The 22390-nt window shown below is 36.3% G+C and overlaps 1 protein-coding gene across 10 annotated transcripts in view; it reads right to left on the reverse strand.

The window, feature by feature from the left end:
• The window catches only part of VPS13B (vacuolar protein sorting 13 homolog B), a 438627-nt gene that overhangs the window by 345795 nt on the left and 70442 nt on the right, over positions 1–22390 (reverse strand). For all 10 annotated transcript variants that reach the window (XM_083871399.1, XM_083871402.1, XM_083871397.1 and 7 more), the window contains 4 exons: positions 20418–20609; positions 19670–19839; positions 16623–16817; positions 14973–15097 (listed from right to left, as the gene is read on the reverse strand). In XM_083871399.1, the coding sequence (XP_083727525.1) occupies positions 14973–15097; positions 16623–16817; positions 19670–19839; positions 20418–20609 (682 nt within the window). The remainder of the gene's footprint in view (positions 1–14972; positions 15098–16622; positions 16818–19669; positions 19840–20417; positions 20610–22390) is intronic.

Consider the following 22390-nt stretch of genomic DNA (forward strand, 5'->3'; position numbering starts at 1 on the left):
TATATTCTTCCTTTCTGGTACTTTTTCCCTTTTTATCCTTTCACACAACATTTTCACTACTTTCTCCCTTATTTTTGAATACTATTTTGCAGGATTAAAAATAAGTATTTCAGAATAAAGTGTTGAAATATTTCAAAAGATGGGTTTCCTAATGTAAAATTGGGAAGGAACAAAGAAGGGAGAAAACATTTTTCAGCAAACTTCAGAATGAACATGACTCTGCTGTAAGTCCATCTAAACACATTTTTATTAACAAATTAATGTATTTCAGAGGGAATCTATAGAGCTGTGACAATCACAGCATACAATATAGCACTGCAAAAGATTTTACTTTAGAAGTCTGACTATTTGACTAATGCATATTACAGCTACCGTACTGACCTATATGCTACATTCAAAACTTAAAAGATCACATAAAATTGTCCCTTAGGAGTAGTAACAGCATATGAATTTTTCTTAACAATATGCAATGTACTGCAACAATCTCATAGGAATAAAGTCTTCTGGTCCTTTTCAGACAAGTTTGGAGGAATGGGAAGTTGAAAATAAATCCTTTTTTATAGAAAAAAAAATCAAGGCGAGGGAAGCATTGTACCATGTGTGCAGCAAATGTTGCTTAAAGGAAATTTTAACTAGACCCAGCTAGTGATGAAAGTATAATTATAATTCAAGATTTATTATAATAGTTTTGAAACACAAATAATGCATTTAAAAGATCTTAAAATGTAAGTTTGCCACCAACCTGCACCTGTTAATACGGAAAATACATCATTAATAAGGTATTGAGCTATATTTAACCAAGTTTTATGACCCAAGAGATATATTCAAGTAATAAGTGAAAATACAAGTACAAATGATTTTTTCAGTAAACCAGATCAGATCTGTGGTTCTATACTCTATCATTAAATTTGCATTAAGCAACTTCATATCAAAACTCTTCACCTTATTAAAAAAGTCATGGCACATAGTTTGGGTCTAAAAACACTACTTAAGCTGCATTTTAGAACTGTGACAACAATAGAAATAATTATTTCTCAAGTCTTTACACTCAAGAGTTAAGATGCAGTTCTGAACATATGTTCATTTAACTGAACAGGTTAAAAAACTACCAATTCAAACACTCTTCTCCAGGGGAAAATAAATCCTAACTAGCAGGATAGGCTACTCATTAAAGTTGAACTTGGACAAGTTCCAGAATAAATTTAAGGAAATATGAACAAGCAAGTCTTGCTGTGTAGTGGCATGGAGTGAAAATGAATCTGTCCTAATTAAATGATTTTTAAATACACTTTGGTTGTACCCAGTTTGCTGACAAACTGTAATAGAGACTTGCTGAAATATTTGAATAAATCTGGCGTATCATTAAAGCAAATAGTTTTCTTTGGTGTTTTTGAACAAAAACATGAATTGGTCCCTATTATACAGCATGCACAGGCACCAATATAACCAATCCATGTAAGTTCACAGGCCTGTTATGAAATATTTTCAGTTTGTAGACTTTAGGAACAGCAACTCATTCTTGTAAAATCAACACCTCAGAGTGATTGAAAGAATATAGTGGTGAACATCTGGGTCCAGAGGTTTATACAGAGTCCCCAACTGCAAAGCTGGAACCTACAACATGTTCAAAAAAAATTGATTATTGTTATTACTCATATCCTGTACAGTAAAATACGGTTAGTTCATTTTTTCCAAAATAACAAAACCAGTAACCTGCTACTAGAACCTAGCAATTGTGGCTTAGAAAAACCTGAATGTAATTTAAATGCCCAAATTATTTCAGTTAGCATTTGCACACCTTTCCTCTTCAGGAAGCAGAAAGTGTTTGCTGGTTTTATAAGACATGAGCAAAGGCTCCATCTACATTCCCACAACAAATCTATATTCCTACTAAATCTGATGTTTTATATTTAATTTACAAAATGAAAAATTTGGTGCTTTTTCTTAACATTTAAGTAACTATTATTATTGTAAAGGAAACAACATTTAGCTCCTTAATGACAAATCTCAAACCTATGAAGGAAACATGCAGGAAGGGAAATAAAAGTAGTATTGTTTGAAATGCCAAAATGAAGTAACTGCTGTACACAAAAACCCCCAAACATATCACATGTCCACATATACTAATGTGATTTTCAGTCTTCAGAGAGCAACATACAATTATCCATGCTAGAAAACCAAGTTAGTTACTATTAAAAAAAATCCCCAAACAAACTTGCTTTAGAACACTTCATTCCAGAAACACCTCCAAGACTGATGGTCTTCAACTTCTGCTCTTCTACAGACTTCACTAAAGGCTGCCTGCTGTCTTACATCACCTCTGACATATGGAAATTTTCAGGAGCTGCACCTGCCTTGGCCTCTTACTTGTAACACTGTTAATTATATAATTAATTACAAGGGAGAAAACAATAAACTTAAAGATTCACCGATTTTTTTCTTTTTTTCAGTAAACCAAAATATTAACTTGATATTTCTGAAAATTTTAGATATGGGATAGAAGAGAAAAATGCTATCATTTTAAAACAGACCTCTATATAGATTTTTTTAAATCAATTCTGAAATATAAGTTGTCAGTGATGAAAACACTTTTGCTAAGTGTTCAGTTCCATGCAAACTTCAAAAAAATCCCCACAGATTTCCTTGAAACAAATTGTGAAACAATTGTGAAAAAAAAAACCAAAAACTAATATAGGCAAAGTACAAATTTTAACATGGCTTAGAAAATGAACAGACTATCCATTCTCAATTCTCAGTACAGAGTGTGTTTTAATGGAACAATAAAATTCATCTTTATACAGTACACCAAAAATGAATGCATATACCAAAAGAAATCACAAAATTAAAAAAAAAAATCTAAAAGGAAGAAACCTTGAAAAAAAAAAATCCCTTTAAGCCTGGACATGTTAGAAGCTCTAAACTTGGCATTAAACTTACGATCATTAGATTAAAATTATGACTGCTACATGCACATAATGATATTGGTTTGTGAAGCAGCAAGAAGTGAGAAACAGTGACCTGCACTATGAGACAGCATGGGAAGAAAGTATGCAAGAAAAAACAAACATCTGGAATGTGAAGGCAGGAAAGTTCCAATTTCCCCCAACATGATTCGAGCCTTACTAAGCATCAGTCTAAAAGGATGAGTCTTTTGACCTGCAGATTAAATGTTTCAGAAAGCAGGCAAGAAAGCAGTCCATGATCACCTCTAGCTTGGTCATTGCCTATGTGCCTCAACATGCAACAGATCTGAACTAAAAATCTGTTGATACCAACAAGTGATTGGAGGTTTTCAGTCTTATTTTGGACATATGATAAACTAAGGTGGCTGTTGAAATTGCAATGCAGGAACATCTTAAACCCACAGCTGCATTAGAGAAACATATTTAGGATGTTTAGATCAAATTCAGCTTACTGATTCATCAGTGGGACAGATGCTAGGGACCTGAACTGCCATCAAACTGCAAGTGGACGTCAGCAACTAATTGCTGTTTTTTCCTTTGCAAAAAAACTATTTTTCTAACCACTAGTTAATACTTGTCTCCAGAAATAATCAAAGTGATATGATATATATTTTAATATATAAAAGAATAAAATTACAACTTCCTTGCTCTGAGGAGATAACAAGCAGACTTCTTTATGTATTTAAGTTTTTGATGTGTGTAAACCATGTATATTAAGCATACATTACATCTTTAAAGAACTGCATCTTCACAACTCCTCAAGGTGTGGGGTGGAGAGCTGAAAAAAAAGGTAAGAAACTTTCCTCATGGAATGCCCTCAATGTGAATTCAGGACTTTTTTAATTACTTACACTTTAAACATCCAGTCTTTCTTTACTTCTGAGAGAAGATCTAACTTTATTATTTGGATCTAGGAACCCTCCTGTTGGTGGTGATGGGTGTTAGTGAGAACAGATATGACAGCTGCATTATGTTCCACAAGCTCCAAATATAAAGAGTATGAGAAAAATCAGTATTCATTAAAGGAGCCAAAAATAAAAATGTATTACAAACAAAAACAAGCCAGAAGCAAGTCTGGAAAGAAGCAGGAACATTCAATAGGGAATCACTGGCTTAATGAAGGTAGTGCAAAGGGAATCAATCACATGAAAAGCAGAGAACTTTTACACCTACATTTTAATAGTGCCTTGTATCTTTTCCTGAGAAAGAGATCCTACATGAAAAAGCAGCAATGCCAAACTAAATGCCAGCCATCATTATCATTTATCTTGTAGGTAAATACTAGTTGTGGGTGGGGGACAAGAAGAAATCAGCTGAAACTGGCTGACGCTGTAACTGAACAGCTGCAGATGACAAAAAAACACCAGAGGTGACCAGGTACATGTTGCCAGTGGCCATAAACCTTCAAACCACAAAGATTTATTTACTAAAACAAAGCCAACATTACTCATTCTTATAGCTTTTATAAATTCACTAGGGTTGCTTTGGATACTACAGTGAATCCACTCTCAGGAGCCACCAGGGTGCTTCAGGGTTTGGGGAACTGGCTCCCCACAGTGCAGCCTGCTTTACTGTCTAGGGAAGTAACCCCAACCTTTCCCTTTCCCTCTCCTCTTTCCCCCTTCACATAATCCCAGAAGCAGCAGAAACAGCCATTAAATCAATCCTCTAAATCTGCCACACAGAACCATTTGGTTGCCATTAGCAGGTAAAACAGGGAGCCAGAAGGGCTCAAACATGCTGGTGCTCAGTGAAGAAAACTGTACTGACAATCCCAGTTCAAAGGTCTTCTTGGGAACTAACACAGTTTCAAATTCCTTGCTCAAGATTTAAGAGCTGAACACAACCCGACTTCAAGTAAACACTAACAACTGATCTCAGTAAAAAAAACTGTCCAAAAAGGTAAGTGGATTATGACTTGGGGGCTTCTGTGAATTTCTTCTACTAAAAACTTTTGCATGCTGTTTATTTTCTTTCATAAATAGATAAAAAAATTTGTTAGGAAAAAAGGACGTATTTACAATGAGAGAAAAAAGGCTGCTTGAAATTCTGGCAATTTTTTATAGGTAGTGAGAGCAGTAAGAAGGTGCATGTCTGTATTAGCAACACAAAATTGATATTTGAAAAAAATGATTGTCCTAAATGGAGATGTCACAAACAAAATACACAGGACTAAAAAAACAAAGCTGTACTTCTGTATCTGAATTCTCAGAAAGGTAAATCACAATGATTGGGGTTGGAAGAGCGATCGTTTAAATCCAACCTTGCTGCTAAATAAAAGGAATTAACTCTGTGCCTTACAGTAGCTCAAAATCCAATTCCACTGTCATTTAAGAGAGAAGTTACAGCATTAAAAGGAAGTTGCTGGAAACAGGGAAGCACGTTTTGTTTTTCTGATTACCAGAAAAGCCTTTAATATAGCAAAGGGTGTCTTCAACAGCAAGGACATGAATAGACAAGGTGTGCTAATGGTTCACATGTACACACTGCATAACTGCAGAAAGAGTACAAAGACTTTAAAATTATTATTTTGTGGCCTCATTAAGTATCAACCTCAAAAGAATTTTAAAGGCTATCAAAAGCTATTTAAAGCAAAACATTAAATCTCAGTAAGTGCATAATACTTTATACTTCAAAGACTAAAATTATTGTTAAACCTAAATTTACCATCTTTAAGTATTGACTCTGGCATTACTTTACACCATTCAGTCCTTAAAAGTAATACAGGCTTTGAAGCAGATTCTATGGCTATAGGTCTCCTGTGTTCAGTTTTGAGCTATTCACTGTTTCTCATAACATCTATTTAATAAATTAAAAACACCACAAGCCCTAGTGAGTCTTCAAGACCATCAAAATTATCACATACACACATAATGAAGATACTGTCAGTATTCACATCAAAATGACACACATCAAAAAGATATTTTCTTGTATTATAAACATCTACAGCCAAATTCAACATGTATGCAAAATCAAAGATACACAAGTCTGTTGGAGCAACAGACTAAGTCAGTGGCATTATAAAAGCCCCATTTCCATTTGCTCATTTAATATATGAAAGTCATGTTCTTAATTCTCTCATTCTCCTTGCATATTTCTTCATTATCAAATAAATATTCTAATCATGTTTACCAAATATTTCCTTCTAATCAATCATTCATTTTGGAATCAGCCATTAAACTCAAAGAAAAAAACTTCGTGAAAAAAGAATCTGATCAATCAAAAAAATGAATTCACAGTTTTTGTACTGGTGTCTGAACTAATATAATCCTTTCCATTTCTTGCATTGATGTCAGAAGTATCTACAACAGGTATAATGATTTCCAAATACGATAAACAGGTTTTATTCTCACAGTTTACTCTTTAAGAGCTTCATGTCCCACCCAAGTCTGCCTTCACTTGTTCACTTTTTTATTGTTTTTTTTTCAAATGGCCCTCTAACATTCCCATCCAAAACACACCATCCTAAAAATCTAGTTCAGAAACTGGGAGCTTGTGTCCTTTAGAAGATTAAAACATAATGAAAAACAGACAATGTTTGCCAAACATACAGGCTCAAATGGAGATCTAAATGTTTACACGTAGTCAACACTGTACCTCAGTACTCATTCAATGCTGTTCCTCAGTATGTATACCTGACAGGTTACTTGAACTTCCTTTAAAAGGCATTGCTAAAGAAATAGTAATAAAGAATACAAACCCATGAACAACTAGGATAGAAGTGATTGAGGAAAAATGCTGAGAATGCATATTGTTTGCGTGTAAGGAAAAAACACACAGAACCAGAGAGACCCTGATCTATGAGAAGGACTATTCCTATGAAAAACAAAAAGCACCTCTGGGTGACAGAAAGAACAAGCATGAGGAAAATACAGCAAACAAATGATACTGGACACAGGACAGTATTTTTCTTCCACTTACAGATGAACACAGATGCAGTAAAGATGCTAAGGTATTATGGATAGCTGGATATCCACATGAGCCTTTCTATATGGATTATTTGAGACAAGATAAATAGTTTGGTTTTAATAAAAATTTTGCAATCACCATTTATCATGGTTATCAGCTTCAACTGAGAGCACATTAATGTGCTTCTAAGACTACGTGCATAATTTAACTCTGGTTTCTGGTACCTCACTTCAGGTGGCAGTGATGCCTACCACTTGAGAGTGAAGCTCTGTACAGTCAAAAGAAGATATGCTACACCTTGGCCAGAAACATGACAATGCTCCAGGAGCATGATGGTAAACATAAAAAGATAAACAAATTCAGCAATTCTATATAGCTTAATTGGCAAGCATATAGCTTATTCAAGAAGTAAATACACAGCTTTGGTGAAGGTAGATTATTTGGTACATGAGGTGAATAATCCAATATAGTTCCCTGTAGAATTATTTAAAGTCCTAATGAATGAAAGGCCATTTTTATTTTCAAATTATTATATTTAATGGCTACAAATTCTTAAAACAGTGCTTTGAATCCCATCAACTCCCATGGCATTATTATCCTAAAAAGAAGATGCAAAGAAAAAGGTGAAAGGTAAGAAAGCAACAGCAATACCAAAGTACAGTCCTTCAGAATTTTGTGTAATAACCAACATTTCATTGGGGCTGGCGGGCAGGATGACACCAAAATCAGTTTTAGGGTGCAAGTTTCAAGCATCCCTGTTTGCCAGCTGTGGTGGCTGAGTGCTGGCTCCAGTAATGGTCTGTGCTATGCATACTGTTGACCTGTTTGTTGGCTTGCTCTCTGCCAGACTCAGGCCAAGGCAGCTGGCACTTTCTCAAGCAATGCTGAATGGATCGAGCATGTCTGAAGCTGTCCTCAGTCTGAAGCCTCAATATATGTCCCTCTTAGATCTAATTTAATTTTTTTTCCTGCCTTTTGGGAGTGGAAAGGAAAGCTACTGACAGATATGTGTATATCAACTGAGACACGAGAAAACATCGAGCCTGAAGGTCACAGATGGGTTTCTACCAATGCGTTATTTAGCAGCATTTAGAGATACCAGCAGAGAGATTGTATTTCTCTTCACAATTCAGATTCACTCAGAGGCAGAAAAAAAAGGCACCATACTGCAGATAAAATTCTGGAGAAACAAAGGACAAATTTTGTGCAAAGGATTGCCACCAGTGCATCTTTCTAGCCAGATTCTACATGGGTAAAGCCTCATAGCAGAGAGCATCACTGGAAATCCTATCAGGTCCTTTTTGATGCAGATAGTGTCACCACTAACAGAAACAGAATTTCTAAATACATCCAGTGCAAAAGAAATATATGTCAGAGATTCAGTTTTTCTTTAGGATCTATGCTATGTAACAGCATTTCAGCTTTAAGATTGGGTTTTTAATACCTTTCACCAGTCTCTAATCAAAATGCAGCTTCAACCCTGAAAATCCTTCGCATTTTGAAATACCATTTCCTTGTTTCTAGTACAAATGCCAGCAAATCCTGATGGTAACACACACAAAAATCAGGATTAACTATTCACCATGTGCAATCACTTTCCCTGGACAGATATTAGTTAATAAGCTTAATTTACTTTCACTGAAGAGACTTGACAATTAATTAGTCTAAATAGCTACACTGGAAATACGCCCCATGACTACCCTTTAGTGTCAACTCTGCTGAATTTCCTCCTCATGGACAATTCTGAACAATGCAACTGCTTCCAATTTACATTGATTATAAGTGCACTTTCAACAGATTTGCTGAATGCTGCCTGCCACATCTGCTGAGAAACAGTAACATTTGATCTGAACTTGATTTTTTAAAAAAAATTAAACTTGAGGTTTGCAACTGAAGTTAATTTGTTGTTACACTAATCAAGCTGCAAGTCATGTACTCAGGATGCAAAACCCCTCCTGTTCCAAGTGCTTTTCTTGGTAACCAACAACAGCTCCTTCCAGAACAGTGCAGTTGAAATGTGTCCCAAAATGTTCTTGTATATGAACTTTAAATGTTCACATACTGCAGATTAGAAATGTTCCACAGAAGTTCTTTAAGCATCTTCATCCTTATATACAAGCATGATCGCCTTGAGCTTTTATAAAGCAAGACATGTTAATAACAATGAAAAGTACTTCTGCTAAAGCTGTTATATCACCTTACATTACTGTTCACAATATGCTATATTATATTGACATATCTACTCCTCAAACACTAAGATGCACAGTAAATCAAACTCCTGAAAGTGTCAGTCACTGCTCACCTAATGTCCTACCAAAACCAGCTACCAATAAGTTAATTTTTAAAGATGTGATTTAGCATTACAATTTTTGATGCATTTTCTAGGTAACAGCAGAGAAGGGGACAATGCTGAAGCAATCCAGCACACTCCTGTGCTGTTCTGACTGTTCCCATGTGAGGCAGTACTACACAACCACTTCTGCAGAACTCAGGAGAATGACTATTGTGTTCTGCTTTTGCATAGCCCCAATCACTGGAATACCTCAATAGTTCAAACAGGTTTTAACGTGTGCCAGATCTAACTGGAACAATGCTGAGGTGGCTGAAACTCCCCTGTCCATACACTGAATGCATCTGTTCAGGCATTCAGTCCCAGATCTTTTCTGTTTTGAAGAATACCCCAAATTTTCATCTGGCAGCTAAATTCAATTACTGACATAACTAATAGTCACAACTGAATGCTACAAAATGAGTTGCATGTGTTTTCAACCTGTTTCTGCTTCTGACCCAAGAAATGAGCGTGCCCCTCAAACCGCCCATGTGAAATGCAATCCACACCCAATCTAAATTGACATTACTCTTGATCTACTGTGACTAGCCAATAAAACAGGCTGCCAAAATCAAGACCTAAGTGTCAATTTATGGGAAAACCTCCTAGATTTATGATCTAATGCTCATAGTTTGTGGTTAGTTGGCTCTGTGTTACCTGCCAGTAGGATCTGCTCAACTCTTACTAGCACAACTGCACTGAATGTCAGAACCCCAAAATCTCGTGACTCCCAAGCTCACACATCTACTATGATTTCTAGTCCTAAGCAGACTACTCCACTGGACATGCCCTGCAATGATGTTTTAATCAAAAAAGTAGCAAAAACAGATAGTCCATCTGATCCCCCATTATACACTTTTAATCCTCTCTTTGGTGAGCAGCAAATCCTAAAATCTCCTACTCTATCACTCTAGTACCTCGTCGGTAAAAGCCATGTCGGGAGACCCTAATTTCCTTGCTAAATAATATCTTACTGTGTAAGAAGCCAGATCATCTACCACTCTGCTTGCAGATCAACATGAACTGCTCTCAGCCTTGTGAGACACCATATTCATGGAGATACCATTAAATGTACAGGGTATTTACAAGATGACCCCTGAGGCAGACATGAGCAGGAGCACATCCTGGCTAGAACCTATAATGACCTTACCCAATCGTGTAACGAATATAAGAATTAATTCTATAAATAAGACTACAACTGTATGGCATACCAGGTACATAGCTTTGATTAAGAGAGGGATGTTTGCCCTGTAAGGGGACACATGATGGAAGAAAATGGAAGTAAAGCAATATAAAAATACAAAAACCAGTAAAATAACAAAAGTTTGAGCAAAAACTATACAGTAATAGAGGGAGTTAAGAGTCCTCAGGTTTTCTAATGTTAATATTAAATCTAGAAAATAAAAAAAGAAATGAAGTTGTGTGTACGAAGCAACTATTTTCACAACTACACCATGACAAAATCAAAATAAAAGCAAGGAAGTCAGGTAAGAAAACAAAATGCTGATGTTCAGGATGGTGGCAAATCATAGTTCTCAAAATCTTTGCATAATAGTTAGCCAAAAGGCAGTTATAACCTTATGTGCCAATCTACTCCAAATGTAGCAGGTTCTAAGGAGACAGTAAATGTTTACCTTTACCGCTAAATCTGTGCTGAAACATTAAGCACAGCTATGCTATATTAGTGTTCTTCAGAGTTCATATAAAGAGCCTACAGAAAATCCACATATTCATTCCATGCAAAGAGCACTGCATCTGTATTTCCTAAGTGATCTTTCAGAACTATTAGTGCCCATATTAATAAAATAACTATGTCAGGTCTGTAATTCACAGTTTTCACCACTGAAACAAGTGACACATCTCTGGACAGTTGAGGTGCCCAGCATATGATATATGTGACTGCCTTTAACAGCAAAGCAAATTTTAAACTTTTATTGGCTTTTGTCAATAATGTTTAGCATTTCAATAAAATCACTGAAGAAATTGAAACTACAGTGCCAACACAAATCAAATCTCCTGTTACCAAAAATCCTTCTTCATCAGAAAAATGAATCTTGATGGAGATTAGCACACTGCATGTATTTAAGCTGAAATTTATTTCTTAAGACAGTCTGCAGAGAACAACTCAAAAGAAAGAATCTTTGCAGAAATTGTAGCTATTAACTATCTCCAAGACTGTGCTTTTTATTTACTAATAATTACTGAGATCTAATTGCAAGTTTCTAGTCAAGATTTTTGTTCTGACAGAGTAAAAAATCAGGACCAATAAATTAAATGCTCTGTTCTCTCTAATAATTCAAGTGCAGACCACAAAGACCTAGATAATAATTTACCCAGCAAGTCCTCAACCTCTATAAAAGGTTAATTCATGCACTCAAACTTAACATGACTAGCTATTAGTCAACTCTGTACTGGTGCTTCCTTGAAAGCAGTAAGTGAAAAATTTCCTACAGACTTGATAAGGAAAAACAAAAACACAAGTCTGAAACACTTGTTTAGAAAAGACAGGTTTAGAAAAGCAATAAAATAACACACATAACTAGACTGATATCTAACTCAAAATATAGAGAGGACACTTCACTATCAATCAGAGACAAGAAAAATAAAAGGAAGGCTATTACAAATCCATATTCTGTACTGTTAATTTAGCATTCTTCAGAAGTACAATGAAGTGGAATCGTAGCAGTGATAGAAGGTTATAACACTGAAGTGTCTCACACCAGATTACCTCATCTGTTACCACAGACATTGAAGCCAAAAGAATAGAAGAAAATCAGCTAATTCCTCTCAAGATTTCTGTTAGGCAATAAACGTTCTTGTCATTCACTCTAGGCTTTTAACCATATTCTGCTAATTCTCAGTTGTTTTAGACATCCTCCTGAAAGCTCTGAAAGCTGCTTTACAATCTGGCATGCAACACTACATAAAGCAGTTGTAAAATATTGACATTAACATTGTATTTTGCATCTTGTTACGCTTGACAAAAACAAAAGACCAGATGGTTTGTACTTTCCAATAAAAACAGATTAGCTATGCAATTTAAAAGATGTCCAAGACTTAGTTAACCAATGGCTTTGAGCACATTTCTTTTATACAAACGAAGTGCACTAACTGAAATTAAATGAGACCTCAATCTAATAGGTAAACAGCACTTTATGGCCATTTATAGTTATTTACTGGAATTTGCTGGGCTGATGTTTCTGAAATTTTATCTGTTAAAACATTCTGCCAATGTTTATCAACAAGTTTTAAAAAAATTAATATTGCTACAGTATTTTATACACTGTATATAACAGTAATTTTGAGATCATTGTACTGCAACTAGAAAAGAAACTTATTCTACTGATTTATGTCAGAAATAAAGTTGAGATTTTCACTGCTAACTCAAAACATACTACCTAAGGGATTCCATAACAGTTCATAAAATGTCTTTGCTTTTAAAAGGTATGGTCTGTGGTATGTATTTTCTACAAAGAAACAGAAGAACACATGTAGCATCAGATGTGTATACTTTAAGAAACTCTGGAATGTGAAATCCACAAATCCAAATAAAGCAGGTGGTATAATTTGGGAGGGAGGACTGAATTTAAGTTTAATGACATTACCAGGTTATCCTACCAGACTAATTCTCACTCACTGCATGACTTCAATGAAGCTCTCAGTCCTCATGCTGATTTCGATTTAGTTGAAGTGCTATTTGATGCATTTCATATGGAGTTTTATTCACTTCAAACTACACTTCATTTAACCAGGCTGCTGCTGTACTCATTTGTTTTTCTATTTTATTACTCACAAATTGGTGTTGCTTAGTTTAGATAAATTGTTGGACTAAGTTCATTTTATAAAGTTTTTATTTCATTAATAAATAAATGAGCCATAGGAAGAGATCATATCACAGGAAAAAAGTGAGAAAACCATCAAAACACACACACAGTACTACAGTAAGTGTTGGTCTAACAATATCTTCTAAGAAATGCCAATAGACAGTTTTGCTGTTTTATGGCAGGACCATTTCCCTGCCTCCACCCTCCAAAATTACAGCTCTTTCCAGCTGGGCATGCATGGTAATACAACACGTTTTTAAAAGAGAGAGACAAAGAATGTGAGAGGTAGATTACACCAGAGAACCCAAGAATGCATCAGAGAGAGAATGTAAGAGCAAGACCAGGCACACAAGACAGAGTGAGGGCAAGTGTGAGAAAGTGCACAAGGAAAAGCACGAGAAACCAAGTGTGAGCGAGCAAGAGATGGAGCACAGCAAGCACAAGCACACACATAAGAGCACAATCACACCCATAAGAAAGCAGCAGCACTTGAATACCATGAACTTGTCAGATGATAAATTTATTTAAAATTTCATCCCTAAAGTATTTTAGTAAATTTTTTTGATTTTGCACAACTAAACATGGGGTTTACAATATAGTAAAGAAATTTAAGTTTGCCATTCAACACTGATTTATTCATGCAGTTTGCTAACCAGGATTACTAATCAGAACTTAGTGTTAAATGTGAGATAACGTAAGAAAAGGCTATCTATCAGTTGTGAGTCCTGAAGGACTCTGAATAGTGCTGGTTATAGGGTATCCTGGAAACTTGGGGGTTTTTTTTGCAAAATGGTACAACACAACTAATTTGAAGCCATTAATACTTTTGTAAACTATTGATAGAAAATATGACAAAGTCAGTTAGGCTGCTACCACCTGGTGGTGTGCTGATAATGCTAAAACCCATTTACATTTAACATGGTATCGCAGCTTGTGAAAGAAAAATTAGTATATTCTTTACATGACGCCAAGAACAGTCATAGAAGTAGACTTTTTTTGTATTATCCATTAAGGTTTCGCAAGCAAATGCATCTTACAAATTAGGCATTCAACACAATGTTTGAAGCCAAAGTATTTAACCATTAACACGCTTTTTCATTATCTTGTCACTTTATGTAAAATTTCTTTGCATGGATTTAGTCATATAGTAGTATTACAGATAGCTACTGCTCAAAATGAGGAATAAAGAGATCTGAACAAGATCTAAACTGTAGAGATAAACTTAAATACTGAATTTCCATTGCATTTAAGGCTAAAAAAAATTATATAGCACATTTCATAATAAAGTACAGAATTGTTTTCAGAAGAAAAATATTTGTTTTTAACATCTGTACTACTACAAACATTTTAAATATCACAATGTTTAAACACTTCCAATTGTAATGAGAAACAAACAAAAGCATAGTAGAAACACCATGGGTTTGGGATGTTTGGGGGTTTTACCCCCCCAGTTTGTTGCTTCTTATTTGGTTGAGTTTAAAAAAGAAAAAGCTGACCTATTCAGTTAAAACATCAAGTTTGCCACCAGTAGGGAACTTCAGCTCTCGTATCAGCTCAAGAAAGAAAAGTTACAGAAGGTTACAGAAACCTGCAAGGTCTAGAAAAGAAACCATTTACCATAGGGCTTCTATATCACAGAACATGCAGAGTTGGAAGGGACCCACAAGGATCTCAAGTGACTGGCCCATACAGGGATTGAACCCATGACCTTGGTGTCATTAGCAGCACACTCCCGTTCTCTCAGGCAAACAAGGGTCTACAACGTTCACTGACAGCCATCCTTACAAACAAACCTATGAACGATAACAGATGTAACAGCAGAATATGACAGAGGAGACAGAGAAGTTATGGAATAGACATAAATCTTGGCATTTTTAAATCCCTCATTAAAAATCCAAAAGTAATTGTGCATATGACTTAAACACATCATACAGGCTTAATGCTCACCAATATTTGGGGAACTTGATCAGCTTGCCATAAACAGCAGTACTGAATGAGGGGATAACTGGAACAGGGATGCAGTATAATCCTTTACTGTCCAAAGAAGTCAATGCTGCTTGAAACCCAAATATCTGGAACAAATTCAGTTAGTCAAATGGCATATTATCATATGATTGGATTACTTTCAAGATATTTTATAACATAACATACATTATTTATTAGTACACTGAGTAAATATTAAATAAATTGTGTATTATTTTTAGATAAATCTTCTTCTCCAAACATAAATATAGCTACAAAAATTTACCTCAAATACTGCCCTAGAAATAATTTAAAAATGTTTTCTTCACTCAAAAACTGTTAACTACAGTCTGCTGAATTTAAAAGAATGCTGAATTACAATTTTTAATTCAAATACTTTGTATCTTTTAAACTTGCAGATAACATACTGCCTTTCTTACTAAATAAAATCACTTTGAGTAATTGTAACAACACTGGCATAAAAGTAAGGTATTTAAGGAAATTAGAAGCTTCCCTTCAAAGTTTTTTTCCTTAATAAGAACCTGGTTAAAGAAAGATTCATCATAAGAATTCTTTATGATTTTTCCCTATTCAATATGGCAAACAAACTGTTGTAGTTCTTTTTTAACATTCTGTACCACTATCCACAAGAACAGAACAATACAGCCTCTATTAAAACTAACAAATAACCCTTTAAAACCCAAACTGATGTCCAAATTTTGCTACTAAAACATTTCCTGAAGAGAAAAACATACAGCTGACTTGCAGTACTGCAATTCCAATCACTTTAAATGTTGCAGAGGGTAAGTATGTCACCCAGAAAACTGAAAGCTTACCATGAAATTCTGAAACGCAATTTCTTGTATGCAGAATATAAAGATTCAAATAATTAAATTCTTACTAAATTATCAGCATAGAAGTGAATAGATAACTGAGAAATTGACTAAAATTAAGAGTAGTAGTAGTAAGTATTTATATTTTAGTAGCACCCAAAAGGTTTTGAACTTCCTAAGCATATACTAAAGGGCTGGAAAGGCCTGCTTTAAAACCTCCTCCTCAGAGCAGATGGCAACTGAACCATCTCAAAATAGTTTTCCATACCTTAAGCCTCCCTCAGCCTCACAGTAAGAGCTCCTCTCACATAATGCATCTTTACCTGAGAACACTCAGAGATCTGTCCTCTTAAAATGAATAACAATTAAATTGGTTGTTTACAGTTTTTGATTGAGTATCAAATTTGATGGTTTTGCTCTATCAATACTACTAGTAGTGATGGCTTTTCCTCCTAACTTCCCATCCAGTCTGTAAGTGTATTTTGCAGCAATCTACAAATCATAGAAACATTATCTCAGATGAGGAAAGAGCTTTCTTTCTGACTAATTTTAACTTGATTTTGTCACAAGGATCTTGGGGCTTCAGTTTGTAGTTTCCTCATATGAAGTGCTCAATGCAGATAACAAAATACTTGGCTCAAGTCAGAAGTAGCCATCCCAAACAACAACGTTCTGTAAAAAGTGTTTACTCTATGGCCTTTCAGATTGGCTGAAAACATTCTTACAGGAAACCTGCTAACACTTAGGATTAACTAAACATATATGACCTTTTTCTCAGCACCCATCTCAAGCCCTCATTTACCTTGAGGTAGCAATGTGAGTAACAGTAGTGAAGCAGGTTGTCGGATGCCTGCCCAAGGCTGCTGACCACATGTACCAGGTGCTCAGCATACATGGGCACTGAGTGCTCCAGGTTCACCTTATCCACCAAAATTCGGATGGAAGGTAAAGGCCGCAGGGGCTGGAAACTTGCAGTGTTTAACAGTCCACTTAAGTTCTAGGGCAGGGAGGAAAAAAGATATAATAATTAAACTGCGGCTGTATTATTTATCATATCTGTATGTTCTTACCTAAACACGCAAGAAAATCTACATGAAGTAAAATATTTACAGATACCATGGCATTATTATTATACTATAAATCCTCAAATTTTTCCAAAATATTTTCTTTGAAGTTTAAAATAATCAACTTTTTATCTGGAACTGTCTTGCAGATGTCCAGGTGCTGGTGGTGCAGGGGCAGCCTCTGTGAGGGGACACCAGGGGCTGTCCTGGGCCAGGTTCAGCCCACTCCAGCCAGTGCTGCAACAGCCCCACCACAGGGCAACCTGAGCTCCTCAGCCAAGCTGGAGGCACCTCTGTGCAAACAGATTCAAAAAGGGGCAAAAACATCACACAGGCTGCAAAGACTCAGAGAATAAGTGAGAAACAGCAACATGAAAAACAAGGTCAGAGAAGGAGGGGGAGGCAGTGGTGCTCCAGGCACCAGAGCAGAGATTCTCTTGCAGCCCATGACAACACAAAAGCAGACATCCACACTGCAGCCCATGGAGGTCCCCATGCTGGAGCAGGTGGATATGCCCTGTAGCCTTGAGGAAAGCCCATCATGGAGCAGACTTTCCCTCAAGGACTGCAGCCTGCCAGAAGGACTTGCACTGAGGCAGAACAGTGGGAGAATGAGGGAATGGTAAAGATCAGCTGTTACAGACTGATCCTCATCTTCCATTCTCCATCCCCCTCTATTAAGGGGTGGGAGGTAGAAGAGTCAGGGAACAAAGGAGTGAAATTGAGTGTGAGGGAAAAAGGGGGACAGGGAATATATGTTGTTTGGATTCTTAGCAATAAGTGAAATTAATTGCCCCAAGTCAAGTTTGTTTTGCTCCTACTGGTAATTGGTAAGTGATCTCCCCTCTGACCCGTGCCATGCTCTCCCCCACTGCTCTGTTGAAGAGGGGGAGTGAGAACAGCTGGGTAAGCATCTGGCAGCTGGCTGAGGTCAACCCAGTACAAGAATATGCAAAGTCAAAATATTTTGTCCTATAAAATCTTTATTTACCTTTTTATTACTCCAAAGCACTATCACCATACTAATCTCATGCTGATCTAGCCTTTACACTGCCATCTTTTATGTACTCACAGCCACACCAGGTATCTCAGCAAAAGAAGATGTCATTCCATAGAAAATAAATACCACAATTTTAGACATCCAAGTCTATTTGTCATAGTATTAATTAAAATAGAGTACTGCATCCAGCACAGGCTGGACATGGGGATACTAGAAAAAGTTTGCTGGAAACAAAGTGGTTTATGGGGTTGGAGCACATGAGCTCTGTTTTAGGAGAAACAGAGACAATTGAAGTCTTTCAATCTGGAGAAGGCCAGAGAAGAATCCTACTGTCATCTACTTCAAACTACTGGGAGGGTACAGAGAAAAGCAAGACAAAAGAGGGGCTAACTCAGCACTTGACAGAACAATCCCTGGAGCAACCCACTCTTGCTCTGACCAGGATGTTGAACTCCTGGAGAACACCTCCAAACAACTCTTCCAATCCAAATTACACTACAAATATAAAAATTTCATTAAATATGCATCAAAATAGGACAATAAGTTGATGTACATACGATTTTCAATCTAAAATTCAAAATAATTGTTTTAAATACTCTTGGCTTCATTCAAGAAATGTAAATTGAGACTCCAAGTAATGACTACATCACCTAAAAAAGTCACTGGAATTCAATTGCTTTACCTCAAACCTACAACAAACACAGGACTGTTCTCCAATTATAAAAATACCATCTGCTCTTGCCCATACAGTGAAAAGTACCAGAACCCACTGCACTACTCAGCACAATGTACTAAAAAGTGCTAAAAAAGAAAAAAGGCTCTTTGAGCAACCTGTTCCAGTGCTTCGCCACCCTCTGAATACAGAATTTCTTATTAACATCTAAACTAAATCTGATTCATTTTAGTTTAAAACCATTGTCCCTTGTCCTGCACAAAACCCTCTCCCTCCTTTTTAGAAGCCCCCTTCAGGTACTGAAAGGCCACAATGAGGTCTCCTCAAAGCATTTTCTTCTTCAGGATGAGCTACCACAGCTCACTCAGCCTATCAGATGAAATATTAGATGAAAATTCATAGAAATTTAACTCAAGAATTGATGAGGTTTGCTCTTCTTCCCACTCCTTCCCTTATCCATAAAACACCTTCCAGCCTCTGGCACAAGAGAGAAACCTACAGCAAGTCTTCACTTCAAGCTACACATTTATCCCTGCAGTACCTCAACTTTGTACTTTGAAGAAAGAGACCTATAAGAAAAAAACCAGTATAAGATTCTTTAGCTGGCATTATACTACACATATCTAAAAGATACAACAAATAAAGGCTGTTAGGAAATTTCTGTCTCTCTGAGCTAGTCATTCAGCAGTTAAATGCCCAAGCCCTGCTGACATCCTGTCTGAAATTAGCACACACAGAGCTGGCTATTAAAAGCTATGTCATCTCTACTGAGCCTGTGTATTAAAAGATTTCATACTTTGCCAAGCTTATGAAGACCTGCAGAACAAGTACTCTTCTGATCAAAAGATCAGAGCTACTGCTTTTTCATTTGCTTAAGGGTTTAAAACCTTTTTTAGTCAAAAGTATTTTTGCTATCCATACATGACACCTTCAGTTTCCAAATCTAACTAGTCAGACACTGCTCATTTTAGGTATCTGAAGTTAAGGCTCACGGGCACCAAACTAATCCAGAACTCAGTGATACATCCAGCACATGGAATAAAGGCCAGTAAGAATTTATATCATATAGCACGTGCTGATACAAAGAACTGAATCATTATATTCATACATACCTTCTCACCCATGATTATGGGCAGCAAGTGGTCTAGTAAATTGAATTCTGCCACAGGAATTATAATTGTACACTTAAGAATGGTGAACGTTGTAAGTCTAGTGGGAATGTATTCCTCCAGTGATGCTACTTCTTCTGAGCTTGGCATAGTTCTACTTCCATCTATAACATCTACAATAAATGAAGATTACACATGTTTCGCTAAAATATATAAAATGTGCCCTACAGCTGATGACAGAAAGGACTAGGGACTAGCAAAACCACAAAGCTCCCCCCCTGCCCCTTCATAGTTATTAATGTTATTCCACACTGCTTTTCCTTAAGGCTAAATGCAATACTAACTGGATTTTCCTTACTTGAAATCTTTATTGGTCCCAGAAACTCATCTTAACAGTCTACCATAACTTGTTTCCATGCATTTCCATCCTGTGTGACTACTATTTGGAAACAATAAAATATCAGTAGGAATACTTTCTTCTCTAAGACTCCAAAATTAGGCTAGAGTAGACAATGAAGTAAGCTACTCTTACTGAACATGAGGTTGGTGATTAAAACAAATGGTTTTCAAAGTGTCTGAAATTATCTCAGAAATACATCCAACACTGATGGGGATATCGTGATAAATTTACCTTTATTTTACATTTTGCTCTTTGGACTCTTAAAAACTACTTGAAAGCTGAACCTTCAAAAGCACAAAATATAGTCTTGATTCAATTCTGTATATTTGTGTATATGTAATAGGAGCAAACCTGGCTTAGTTTTGCTGTATGGTTCATACTCATGTTCCAGAGCACAAACTATCATTTTCATGATCCGGTGTACTGCGCTGCTATCCAGTCGAAGATTGAGTGGACCCACAATGAGGCTTTTTGTAGACATCTCCTGAACATTTCCAAAATCTTCACTCTTTCCTGAAGAAAGGTCTTGCTGATTCCCAGAAACTACAACAAATTTTACAAAAAGTTACACAAAATAACTGGATATAATAACATATTTTATCAGCTACTTCTGTTTCAAATCCTGTGATCAAAGACTTAATAAATATACAGAAAAATATAACAAGGCAAATATAACACACAAATATACAATGACTGGTTTAACAGGTTTTAACAAAATTATTCCTGGTAAGTGCAGTGCTAACAGGGCAAATTTCTGCCTTGCCTCCAAGCAGAGTACAACTTAGGAGCCCTTTCATGAACTTCTATTTCTCAAATTTGGGACTCTTTGGAAGTGTCTAAGCTTCTACAGCAGCTTAATCTGATGTGTCAATGACAGCCATGGTATTCAAAACTTTCTACAGTTTGTCACAAAGATATCCATCCCCAATAATCAAGGAAAAGGTGTGCTGCAAAGGCATGACAGATCTGGGCCCTTGAAAGGTTAGCTGCCATGACAAGGCTGGAAGAACCAGACTGACAGTAACTATGATAAACCCTTCCAACATTTACCAACATTCACTGATGTATGGGCAGCAAGAAAGAAAATTTCTTTAATCATTATGTTTGTTTAAGAGCCAACAGAGATAAAACAGTAGTTTTAAAGTAGAGTAATAAGGTATACCAAAATCACACATTCAGTGTATACAGGACACTAATCAGCTATCAAACTGAGCGTGACTATTTCTCTAAACATACTTCATGAAAATTCTTCAGTTAAATCATGCAGATTTCAGAAACTCAAGTTTTCTTGTCACATATGACTTGTAAAAATACAGCCCTATCCCTCTAACATAATTAGCTTGCAGAACTTCACTCTGATTTGTTTTTCCTAAGATCATCACTTTAACAGTGTCTTCATTGCTTTGACACAAGCACTAAACATTAAATATCTTGCTGACAATTACATAAATGAACAGTCTAAGCATCAAGATTATATGGATTCTGAGACTACAGTAGGGCAATGGAGCTGGTGAAGGGCCTGGAATATAACAGTTCTGAGGAACAACTGAGGGTTCTGGGGTTGTTTAGCCTGGAGAAAAGGAGCTGAGGGAAGGCCTTATGGCTCACTAGATCTACCTGGAAGGAGGGTTTAGCAAGGGCAGGAAGTCAGTCTCTTCTCCCAAGTAAGAAGCTACAGGATGAGAGGCCTCAGATTTTACTAGGGGAGGTTTAGATTGGATATTGGGAAAAATTTCTTCACTGAAATTGGCTACAGGCACTGGTACAAGCTGTCAAGGGAAGCATTATAACCACAATCCCTAGAAGTGTTCAAAACGTATGAATATGGCCCTTGGGGACACAGTTTAGTGGTGAACATGGCAGTGCTGAGTTAACACTTGGACTCAAGGACCTAAACAGTTCTTTTCCAGCCTTAACAATTCTATGATTTCTGGTTACCCAAGAGGAACCCAGTCATTCACGGTTTTGTCTCTCTCCTTTACTGTAGTCTTTTAACTGCACTCATTCAAAACAGTCTTTATATTGAGAGAAGTTGTGCTTGGTGGAAAAGGAAGCTAGGATAGGTTTTTTTTCCCCTTTATGTTTAAATCATACTCCATAAAACACTGGAGGAAAAAGGTCCTCAAATAAACTGAGACTATGCTGAATTTGATGCACAGCTGGCCTAATGCTCTGCAGGCCTTTACAGGCTTATATACTCAGCAGAAGAATTAACTTTATCCTTAAAAGCCTAACAGAAGTTGATGGTGAGAGCCTTTATAGGCTCTGCTTCCCTTGGTTTGTTGTTTTTCTGAGAAGAAAAAGAACAATAAAAGAAAGATAAA

The sequence above is a fragment of the Zosterops lateralis genome, assembly GCF_965231275.1.
Source record: "Zosterops lateralis genome assembly, chromosome: 1".
In the NCBI taxonomy this organism is placed as follows: domain Eukaryota; kingdom Metazoa; phylum Chordata; class Aves; order Passeriformes; family Zosteropidae; genus Zosterops; species Zosterops lateralis.